Consider the following 11,837-nt stretch of genomic DNA (forward strand, 5'->3'; position numbering starts at 1 on the left):
AGTCAGAGACACAGGAAGACGTTTACGACGTGGGGACCTGAGCTCACGGGGTTTCCAGGACCGACTAAGAGCAGCTGCCGTCCAGGTGATGCTGGGCTCAGACTCACTGTGTGCTGCAGTGTCTTCGCTTTAGCAGCGTGTCTGTGTCACAGCGGGATGCTGGTGCAGGCTGCATCTGGACCACTTGGTAGGTGTCTGTTTGTCCTGTGCCCGGCTGTTACTGTACCTGTGCTTGTAATATTGTAATTAATAAATTATATATATTACAGTACACTGACTTCAAATAATATGAACTGGTAGTGAGGCAGAGTGAGGCAGATAAACCTAATAGAAACATCCTTCATTCATTAATAAAAGACTCAACGTTAGCATAGTGCAGCCCCATGTGGTGAAATCAAGGCAAAGCGTCCTCAACATAGACCTGGTCAGATTAACTCTTTACTCAACACAAGTGTGACGATGGTTTAGGATATAATGTGACCTTGTCTGTGGAGGATCAATGACTCATACACAGATGCTCCCAAGTGCCACCATTCACCTGTTTTATTTTGTAGTATTTCCGGTTTTCTGCTCCACCAGGTTTAGTGGCAGTGTTACTTTGATTCAGCAGCTGTCATCTATTTGTAATAAGTCTGGGTATGTAGTCCAAAGTGCTCACCTCACTCCTTATTTCTGCCCCAGTGACAGGAGGCAAGCTGTAAAATGTCGTACATGTTTTATCATCCTGTTCCAATGATAACGTTGGAGACCAACGCGCTGTGTTCCATCAAGTAAACAAAGTGTGTACAAAAGGAAAGGTCGACACCTGTGCTTTTATGGTGGAGTGGAGCCAAACGGGAATTGGACACAACTGCTCCAGTGAACTACTTAAGTGTAGTGGACGTTTCGACTCATCACAGTCAACTTCTCCAAAAAGTAGGACAGACCAAGATGGAAACATGGCTTATTGTCCTGACAGCAGATATTCAGTGTGTTTCAACGTTTACAATAGTGACATTAACTTAACTTCTCTAAGGCATCTAAGTATTTTGGACAAACTAGTGAGTCCTTCTTAGTCACTAACATCCAGCAGTCTGGAACAAAGGGATTCTTGTTTCTGGTCAGCCTGATGAATGCTGCCTATCACGGGAGCTTGCAGCAGACCACTCCTCTGTGCCTGCAGACCTACCCCATCACCTGCGGATGGAAATGCTTTCTGCCCTCACCTACCCGGCCAGTTCCAGGACACTGACAAGCTGGCATGTTCTCCCAGCACCGGTGAATATCACTGAGCCCACAGCATCACGGGATGGAGATGCTCCAGACCACCCACTCTGTACTCACTTACCTGATACCTGATAATATCCCTAAGGAAAGTTGAAGCAGCAGATGGGAAACCAGTAGATAATTCATCCAGTCTCGGTCCTGGACACAGCTACAGTAAAGGAGACCCAGTAGGCGACGTTTCCGATGAGCCTTTCATCAATCAAAACTAGCTGGAGCTCAGATTGGACCAGGACGGAGCAAGATGTTTTCATGTGATTTCTGCTTATTCAGATCATTATACTTTTTGTCATTTTAAAATCTGTAAATTTTGTGAATAACGTGTGTTATTAAACACTCTAATGCGCATCAGGTTGTGAATTGGTTATAACAGCAGTAAGATAAAAAAAAAAGTTTAATATCAAAAGATATTTATTAGAACTTGTTAGCAAATATGTTTTATTTCTCATAAAATGCAACCTTTTCAATGACTTTGACCAGTAATCTTGTTAGTGAAGCTACAGAACATCTTCCACAGGTCCAACATGAAACGGAAACTGCAGCTAAGAGCAAAATAAGTCACAGTCCAACAGGCAGCACCGAGTGGTTGGAGGGTCCACATGTCAGCCCTCTGACACGCCACCATAAGTATAGAGTATGTACAGTATAATGATCCACCAATATGGCCCTTCACAAGGGAGCTGCAGTGCACAACCAGCACACGAGGGTATTCACAGCTGAAATACTGCATTCAGAATTCATGGAATTCAAGCAATGTTCACGACCACAACATGATTACCAACAAACATAGATCCGAGGCACAGATGTCAAAAAACTATACACCAACTACAGAACTACTAAGTGTGTGCAAAGCTGAGCAATACTCTGAAGGCTACAAGGGTTCGTAAATGCAAAACATGTCAGACAGCTTCTACTGAGCCCTGGACCCAGTGAACCCATCACTGGGCTCATGGCCAGTTACTGCCATGCTACGCTGAGGCTCAGTGTTTTCAGTTCTCGATAAAAGAAAAATATCTGGAAAATCCACTTTAAAAAGACAAGATATACAAAACAGGTGAGGATCAGATAACAAAAATACAGTCTGCTTCACAGGCCAAGTGGAATCAGCCAGAAAGCTGCTCCAGTTATGTTTCTATGTGAAGGTTAGGTCATTGCTCTGTCATCCCATCATCCACCTGCCCACCATCTTCTAAAAGTAAGAGAAGCGCAAGACGCAGGAACCAAAGCAAATTAAACATTCAGCTGACACAGCTCATCTCCTAACTGATTAGTACAGCTTTAAGTACAGTATGTTCATTTTGTCCGATGACTGCTGCTGCTCTGGACCTTAACTATGCACCAGAAGCAAAATGTCTTGTTTGTCAGAGACCAATGTCATTTAATTTGTTTGGGCTACAGGCCAGGTGTGACCTGGTAGCTCAGTGGGTAGGGCATCGGCCAGGGAAATGAGAGGTCCTCGGTTCGATCCCTGTCTCTCACTTCAAGGTCCTTGAGCAAGATACTTCACACTAGCACCCCAAGGGGATGGTTCAAATGCAGGGAATTGGTGTTCTGGTAGCTTAGTTGGTAAAGCGTTCCCCACTGCAGACTTTAATTTAAGTTAGATTCAAGTTGTGAATGAACTATGTTAACATGTGGATAATGTGGACATCATTGGCACTAGCCAACGCTCCACTCTTTCCATGTCCAAGCCTGGATGAAACCATCAAAAATAAGAAAAGTGCTCACCGAGGCCTTGGAATGTTGTCTATCAGCACCTGTAAAACACGCACAATGTTCATACAACTGTGAACTAGCTACAGTGGCTGTGGGTCCAGAGCCTCATTTTCTGGTGACGAATGATGAATCCTTCATTTCGATGCCAAACTGTCTTCATCCTTAGAGCCCCGTGAGGTCTACAATGGCTTTGATGAAAATTGTATCATCGCGAATGTATGAGTTTTTAGAGTCCAGCTTTGAGAGCGGGCAGAAGAGTGGGCAGCCGCTTGCAATGTTCATATCACTGACTGGCCTCTGGAACGAAGACGACGAGATGTCGGGCCGGAAGGCGTCAATGATGTGCTCCTTGTTGTTCTGATCCAGCAGCATTAGGGTGACCTGCAAGGAGAAGCACAGGTAAACTGGAAGCAGACAACGAGGCAGAAAGCCCTAAACATTTGCAGTAATTTACAGTTTTTGGTAAGAACTGCCAACTGACAACCAAAACAACTTACTGTGCTGGTTTTGTTAAGGTTCAAAGCCAAAGTAGAAAAAGCTTAAATCACAATGTACAATGTATCTATGTATGTAAACAGTAACTATGTGTGTATCAGTTAACTATGTATTTAGTATGTAACTATGTATGGAACTATTTATATAGCATGTAACTATGTATGTAATTATGTGTGTAGCATGTAACTGTGTATGTTACTATATGTAGCATGTAACTGTATGTAACGATATATGTAGCATGTAACTATGTATGTTACTATATATGTAGCATGTAACTGTATATGTAACTATATATGTAGCATGTAATTATGTATGTAACTATGTGTGTAGCATGTAACTATGTATGTAATTATGTGTGTAGCATGTAACTGTGTATGTAACTATAAATGTAGCATGTAACTATGTTACTATATATGTAGCATGTAACTATATATGTAGCATGTAACTATGTGTGTAGCATGTAACTGTGTATGTAACTATGTGTGTAGCAGGTAGCTATGTGTGTAGCATGTAACTATGTATGTAACTATGTGTGTAGCATGTAACTGTGTATGTAACTGTATATGTAGCATGTAACTATGTATGTAACAATGTGTGTAGCATGTAACTATGTATGTAACTATGTGTGTAGCATGTAACTGTGTATGTAACTGTATATGTAGCATGTAACTATGTATGTAACTATGTGTGTAGCATGTAACTATGTATGTAATTATGTGTGTAGCATGTAACTGTGTATGTAACTATATATGTGGCATGTAACTATGTATGTTTCTATGCATGTAACACGCAACTATGCATGTAGCATGTATGCAACACTATGTATGTAATTTTGCATGTAACTATGCACTTAACCTGTGCACAAGAAGCACTCACAAAATATAGCAGACAGTGGTTTTGAGGTTAAACCATTCATTAGCTCCATTTAAACATTAATGACGTTTCTCCTAATATGGAATGTGAGCAGCCGCTTTAAAAACCAATTCACAGTGCATTAAACTAGTCCTACGTGCTACATCTTGTGTTGTGTTACCTTCTGATTGAACGGCCACTTGAGCAGTGCGTCACTGTGCCCCCTCATCACCACAAAGAACAGTGACAAGTGGGAGCTCCGGCCCGTCCCATCACCGTTCAGGTAGATCCGTAAGCACATCTTGTAGCCGTATTTACTGGTGTAAAAGGCTGAAACACAAGATACATAGAAGTGTTTGCAATGTGGCTCTGCATTAGTGTGGATTTTAGATTTGTGATGCATGTAACATGTACTGTAACCATGTATGTAACAATGCATGTATTTATGTACAGTATACAACATGGAACTATGCATGTAAAATGTTACTATGCGTGAAACATGTACAAGTGGAACAGTAACAAGTGGGAGCTCCGGCCCAGCCCATCACCGTTCAGGTAGATACGTAAGCACATCTTGTAGCAATACTTTTTGGTGTAAAAGGCTAAAACACAAGATACATAGAAGTGTGTGCAATGTGGCTCTGCATTGGTGTGCGTTACCAGGAGAGAACATGGCAGGGGCGCGGCCAGCCATGGCATCCTGCCTCTTCTTAGTGAAATCTGATATCTTCCAGACAAAGATGCCATCATACGTGGCTGCAGACAGTTCTCTCATTTTCGCCTCCATCTCCATGATTGACAGGTCTCTGAGGCTCACCGTCCTCTCCAGCTGACGAACCTGCAGGACAGCAATGTGTGAACAAGTAAGGCAAGGTTATAACAATTTGTTTAAGTCTACCGGTGTCCCAACACCTCATTCTGCTCTGCTAGACAGACATTGAAGTGTCCTGAGACACCAGTGCATCACACACACAAAGACATACAAACACTTAACTGCCCTACATATAGACACTTTAGAATAGCCAACCTAGCTGCATGTCTTTGAAAACAGGAGTTTCCTGCTCCTGAGGCCAGTCTGGCCTTAAATCAGATATTATTCTTTACCTTGTTGTTGAGGATCTCGATCTTATCCTGGTCCAGCCTATGCTGGCGGTTATAGGCCTCCATGGTGGCACAGGATCGCTCCATTTCTCTATTCAGGACGCAGATGATGTTCTCGAACGTGCTCACTTTGAGCTCGAGCTCCTGGCAGCGCCGGCTCAGCTCCGTCACCTTGGTCTTTTCACTTTGAAGCTGAAGGTCCAGGGCGGCACCCACAGCACTGGGCAGTGGGGTGAAGTAGGTGGAGAGGGTGGAAGCACAAGCACCCTGAACGGGAGCCGCACCAGCACCACCCAGCTGATTCATTTTTACCTCTAGGTCCCTGAGGGACTGGTGGAGCTCCTGTAGCTTATGGCTAGCCATCTCCAAGCTCTGGGGCTGCAGGCTCTCCAGGCTCACTTTAATGCCCATGATGAAATGCAGCAGGAGGTTAAGGTGCTCGTAGGAACACTGACGTTCATGCTCATGAATCTTTTCTTTCTCCACCTAGGAATCAGGAAAGATGCACAATTATCCTTAGCTGTTACATGGGATAAGAGAACGATCCTGCTTGTTTTCCCACAAACGAGGAAATGTCAGGGTGAACAAGACAAGCCACCTAACAGCGATCAGTAGTATGATGAACAGTAGTATTCTAATGGCCTAGATATAGAAATGCAGGAGGATTCAAATCTCACTGAACTTCCTACATATACATCATTTATTTAAAATAGACTTATGTTTAAGGCACAGTGATGAAATATTCCACAATGGTCAATAACACAACTGGTACCGTTCTGCTAGTGGAAGGAAACCCAGCACATGGAGTTGGAGCTCAGTGAGTATGATGATCAACAACTAAAGAATGGGCTATTTGACTTGGGTTATGAGCCGCATGTTCATTTTGTTCTCATCATAAGTTGGAACTTGCTAAAAAAATAAAAAGAAATCAAACAATTTACATTAGGTTTCTGCACAAAACTATAACTCACTTTAATATAATCTGAAACATCCTGTTACACCTTTACACAGACAAACGCTGTGTCAGTGGAGCAGGTCATGCAGGCACCACCTCTGTGGAGAAACCAGTCCTGCCTGGTCGGACCTGCTGCTGCTGCTGGAGGAGTGAATAGGGCCTGTGCCTCCTGCTGATGACCTGCATTAGGTCTGTCCAGTTGTCAAAGGAAGACAGCTTAAGAGAAGCTTCTCTTCTCCGGTGGGATTTGTTTTCATAGTCAAATTGTGAAATACTTTCTTTGTAAAAAGTGACATGAGATAATGCCAAACGTGTTTTCAGTACAAACACACATTCCATCAACCACCGTGAAGCAGCAGCTTAGAGTCTCTGGTAACAAGTGTCAGATTTTACACGTATTAAACTTGGTTCTAAAAGTCAACGTGAGGCAGAAGTACAGGCAGTGAACTGAACAACAGAACAACTTATTATTGCTCCACTTGGCTCAGACAGTAAAAGCACAGAAATATCTAATAGCTACTCTGATGCCGTTCTATTGTATTTTCCAGTGTAGCACGTGGCTCATTACAAAGGAGGGGTCTACTTACAGAGGTATCGCAGCCAACAACATGAAATCTGCACGGTGCTTTAAATTTACTGCAGAGTTTAATATGGTCCACATACTATAAAAGAGAGAGACATGAAAGAGGCAATGACATAAAGAACACGACGGTGGATGAGGTCTATTTAACAAAAAACATCAGAATTCATGAGAAATCACTTGCAGCGATACCTTTTCTCTCGGGATCTTCTTCTTTGCACAACCTTCACAAATCATTGGAAACTTTGGACAGATCTCATCATGAGCCTGAGAACAAATGTGATACTATTGTAATAATAATAATAATAATAATAATAATGACGTTTGAGCTTTTTGAGCTGCACATAGACAGTAAATATACAAGTACAGGGGGTCGCAGTCCAACATGTGGGAGCTAAACCACTGACCCGGTTCATGAACTGCTGCTTTTCTCTGCGACATAGTAAAACTGCCTCCATCTGATATTGGTCCAAGCTGCATCACATGACTTCTAAACATGGAACCTTGAATTAACTAAACACAGAGGCTGTAAGAGCTCAACCCTCTGAGCAGGGAGCAGGTTTCACTTGTCACTTGTATGTGCATCCATGTATGTCGGATAGACAGACAGACAGACAGACAATATATATACACAAACAGACAGGCGCGCACACACACACACACACACACACACACACACACACACACACACACACACACACACACACACACACACACACACACACACACACACACACACACACACACACACACACACACACACACACACACACACATATATAAATATTCCCACTCACCACTTCCTTGGAGCGTCTTACTCCTACAAGCCCGGGTCCTCTACCAGAAGCCTGGGAGCTTGAGGGTCTGCGCAGTATCTTAGCTGTTCCTAGGACTGCACTCTTCTGGAGATCTCAGATGTTGTTCCTGGGATCTGCTGGAGCCAGTCTCCCAGTTTGGGAGTTACAGCCCCTAGTCTTCCTATCACCACGCATTGTACCCTCACCCTCCACATCTTCTCAATCTCTTCTTTCAGCCCTTGGTACTTCTCCACCTTCTCATGCTCCTTCTTCCTGATGTTGCCATCACCTGGGAATGCTACATCTATCACTACAGCCTTGTTCTCCTATTTGTCCACCACTACTATGTCGGGTTGGTTGGCCATTGCCAGTTTGTCAGTCTGTATCTGGAAGTCCCACAGGATCTTAGCTCTGTCGTTCTCAACCACCTTTGGAGATGTGTCCCATTTAGACTTTGGGACTTCCAGCCTGTGCTTAGCACCGATGTTCCGGTATACTATGTCAGCCACTTTGCTCCATGTATGCCCTGCCTCCTAGCATCGTGCATCCTGTTGTTATGTGCTGGCTTGTTTCAGGGGCATCTTTGCACTGCCTGCACCTGGGCTCCAGCCTGGTATGGTAGGTCCCAGTCTCTATTGACCTGGTACTCAGGGCCTGCTCCTGTGCTGCTTGGATTAATGTCGATATCAGCCACTTCTTGTTCCTGCCGGTGGTACATACCGTGCAGGGGTTTGTGTTTCCATGAGGGTTCCTCCTCTTCCTTATCCTCCTCCTCTGGTTTCTGGTGCCAGAGGTATTCACTAAGCATATCATCTGTTGGGGCCATCTTCCGGATGTATTCATGTAGCTTAGTTGTTTCATCCTGGAGAACAAAGCGGGTCCTCACTAATCCTCTGGCCTCCGTCCTTACACTTGGGGTGAAACCTTCCGTGCATTGTAAGGAACACTTAGGTCTCTAACTCCCAAGCTGGGAGAGCAGCTCCAGCAGATCCCAGGAACAACATCTGAGATCTCTGTCCAGAAGAGTGCAGTCCTACGAACAGCTGAGACACTGCGCAGACCCTCAAGCTCCCAGGCCTCTGGTAGAGGACCCGGGCTTGTAGGAGTAAGAGCGAATCCAAGAAGGGGCGAGATTTGTTTTTTTCTGTCAGACAGACAGACAGACAGACAGACACAGACAGACAGACAGACAGACAGACAGACAGACAGACAGACAGACAGACAGACAGACAGACAGACAGACAGACAGACAGACAGGGCTGGGCTTGAGCGGTGACACACGCAGACAGACAGACAGACAGACCTTTATGTTCTTTAACAGGAAGGGTTCTTTGCAGTATTTGCAGTTGAGTGTTCTCTCTGGACATTCTCTCTCGTTGTGTCGCTCCTGTTCGTTGGCTCGCATCAGCTCTTTACAGGAAGGACACAGGATGATCATGAACTCACAGTTCCCCTCGTGGTTGGCCTGCAACACACCAGAACAAAGGTGCTGCTTCTATGAGTTGTTACAGATGTGTCTCGTATTTTTGATCAATGTGTCCTGAAAACAATCACTTAGATGCACAACTCATCCAAACAATTAAGTAAAATCTTAGATTTCAACTTTGTGACAAACTACAAATACTTTATTTCTTTTTATACAATTTAATAATGACATAAAGCAAAGATTTTGCATCTCAGCATATGTTAATGTCTAATGCTGTTAACTCTGCTCTCTACTGTAACTACAGAACATGAGTACTGTACACACTGTACTGTGTGTGTCTGCCTGTCCTGACCTCTGTCCATGACATGAACTGCAGCAGCTTGTGATAATGCTGTGAGTGATTTGTGTAAACTCTGTAGTTTCCAGTCTCTGAATCTGAGCAGTAGCTGAGACATTCTGCTTAATGTCCGACAGACACAGGGACAAAGCTGCATCACACTATGGGAAATACACCAAACATGGCCGCCGAGTACACACCTCAAACTCTTTGATGGTTCCCATCCATGAGCATCCCTCGTTGGGACACACGGCTGCCAAGGCCTCCACTTCTCTCCGAGCCGCATTGTCTGGGAACGCCTGGATGAAGAGGTTGTTTTTACACAGTGAGGGCTCGTGTTACAAACACAGCATCAGTTTACAGAGCTCACTTTTCTGTCCTGCCTCTAGTTTCTCCAGCACATTTGATCTTGCTAATGACACATCATTTCTGATTTGATTATGTTTTCTCTCCACGTTGACATGCAGAAAAGCATCACCGTCTTGGAACTTGAACTGTTCTCAATGAGCCGAACCTGAAATCTACCAATGTGAAGATGATGTTAATCATCCCAGTGCTGGTTATCAGACTGGCTTTGAAGGACTGGATCAACAGGAACCTTGCCAGACAAGACGAGTCTTCATTGTGCCAACCCTCTATAAAATGATGCAACGTAGGGTACTTACACCACCTTGCTTGAGAATAGAGGTGGACTCCTCAAACAGGTCTTCCTTGATGCAAGCATTGCATTTCTGTGGTCCACAACTTGAAGAGAGCAGAAGCATTTATAATAAAACATAAAAGCATTTAAATAAATATAGTACATATATGTGGTATAATACTATCCACATAGTTGTTTATACTACCCTTGTTTAACCTTCCCTTCACATCTTACAACATATAAAGAGCTGATTCACATGAGCCTGTAAACCTATAAAATACAGTTCTGTGACTTGTCAGTGTACAATCCTGCTCATCTTCTGTATCTCCTGTTTCTTTGTGGCTGCTTTGGCAATTGAATTTCTTCCCTGTGAGATGAATCTTATCTTCAAATCACCCCTCGTCATCGCCTGGTGTTCAGCAAATAGAATAACTTTGATGATTTTTATCAGTTTAGTCTGATTTAATGAATCAGTGACAGAAATAGAACTGACTCCGTGTGCTGGACATAAGGTCCAACACTCAACAGGACAAAGCACAGTGAATGAACAGTAGGCCTTAGTGGAGTGACACAGCAAGTCTGTAGGCAGAGCACAATCAAGGAACCGTCTGCAGTAGTAAACACAGTTTACATCAGTTTATATGTGTACTGGCCGAACCATTGCAACCACCTACTGCCTGATCATGATCTGGACCCTGAAAACCTATGACTCCAGCCGCAGTAATTCAGACACAAGCAGCCACTAAGGATGAGGCGCAGTGGCTGAGACTCTCTGTTAGGCGCTGGTGTTAGTTTTCCGCAGCTAGTGTCAGATCACCCGCTGCTAGCTTAGCTTAGCCTCCGGCAGCCTGACGGGTCAGCTGACTGACCCATCTCACAGACTGACACTGTGCAGGGCTTGAGGGCTGACTGGTGAATGACAACACATGCTCGCTGCCTCATTTACAGGTCATAGCTGAGTCCCAATCGTTTTTAAGACTGATGATGCGGCTGGTAGTGACAATAAACAGAGGGCTTGTGAGAAGCTGACTTGTCATGTAGGCTACACGTGTAGCTAGCTCGGTAGCAGCTCTACTCACCTCACGATCTTGTGGAAGCAGAAGGCACAGTAGCGATGGCCGCACTGCGCTTGCAGAGGCCTCCTCAGGATTTTCTGGCACGAGTTGCACAAATGCTTGTCTTCCAGACTGTTGGCTAGGATTTTCTTCGGGAAGCCTGGCTTGTTGCCTTCCAAGGAAGATGGTGGAGATGGCTCCTGTGCAGCCATTATTCCCCTTCAGCCGTATCGGGGTTCTCAGCGGGGTCTGTCAAGACAGCGAGCACGGCTAAATAGTATCTTTGGAAAAACTAGCGCATTTATTCATTTGTGGCCATGTGATCCATTTAATCGGACAGTCGTATGTACAAACACACGACACCAAGCATTTTCTGTTATAAATTTGACAGATGCTAATATTCGTCCTGTGTTACTATAGCGACCGCTAGGCGCCGCAGCCGGGCAGATGCGCATCCGGATAAGGTCCCATTGGAGTAAAGTGTCCTTCATAAAAGGCAGGGCTATGTGTAATGAAATGCCAGCAAACTAAAGATAACCAAAGGGGGGGTGCAGTCAATAGAAGTAAGAAATGCAATTACAGAAATTACTGCCCAGAAACGATCTAATTTCGCATAACGT

At 44.2% G+C, this 11,837-nt stretch overlaps 1 protein-coding gene across 2 annotated transcripts; it reads right to left on the reverse strand.

Annotated features, from left to right (window-relative positions):
* Positions 1 to 1,656: 1,656 nt before the first annotated feature.
* On the reverse strand, positions 1,657 to 11,758 carry LOC114845605 (TNF receptor-associated factor 2-like). Of its 2 annotated transcripts, XM_029133797.3 has the most exons (10): positions 11,242 to 11,758; positions 10,188 to 10,266; positions 9,723 to 9,821; positions 9,063 to 9,224; positions 7,155 to 7,229; positions 6,970 to 7,044; positions 5,431 to 5,913; positions 4,987 to 5,164; positions 4,508 to 4,656; positions 1,657 to 3,360 (listed from the first exon to the last, which is right to left on the reverse strand). In XM_029133797.3, exons 1-10 carry the CDS (start codon positions 11,427 to 11,429, stop codon positions 3,142 to 3,144), a joined length of 1,707 nt encoding a protein of 568 aa, XP_028989630.1. In that variant the 5' UTR covers positions 11,430 to 11,758; the 3' UTR covers positions 1,657 to 3,141. The 2 variants fall into 2 exon arrangements, with proteins under 2 accessions (XP_028989630.1, XP_028989631.1); XM_029133798.3 differs by lacking the exons at positions 6,970 to 7,044; positions 7,155 to 7,229 and having other exon boundaries at positions 11,242 to 11,755.
* Positions 11,759 to 11,837: the final 79 nt, after the last annotated feature.

The sequence above is a fragment of the Betta splendens genome, chromosome 19 (assembly GCF_900634795.4).
Source record: "Betta splendens chromosome 19, fBetSpl5.4, whole genome shotgun sequence".
NCBI lineage: Eukaryota > Metazoa > Chordata > Actinopteri > Anabantiformes > Osphronemidae > Betta > Betta splendens.

Coding starts and splice junctions, on each gene's coding strand:
- LOC114845605 (XM_029133797.3), bottom strand. CDS start 11,429: ATGGCTGCACAGGAGCCATCTCCACCATCTTCCTTGGAAGGCAACAAG. Junction 9,225..9,722: donor GAACCATCAAAGAGTTTGAG/GTGTGTACTCGG, acceptor GGTGTGTTGCAG/GCCAACCACGAGGGGAACTG. Junction 5,914..6,969: donor TTGTTGGCTGCGATACCTCT/GTAAGTAGACCC, acceptor CCTGATTCCTAG/GTGGAGAAAGAAAAGATTCA.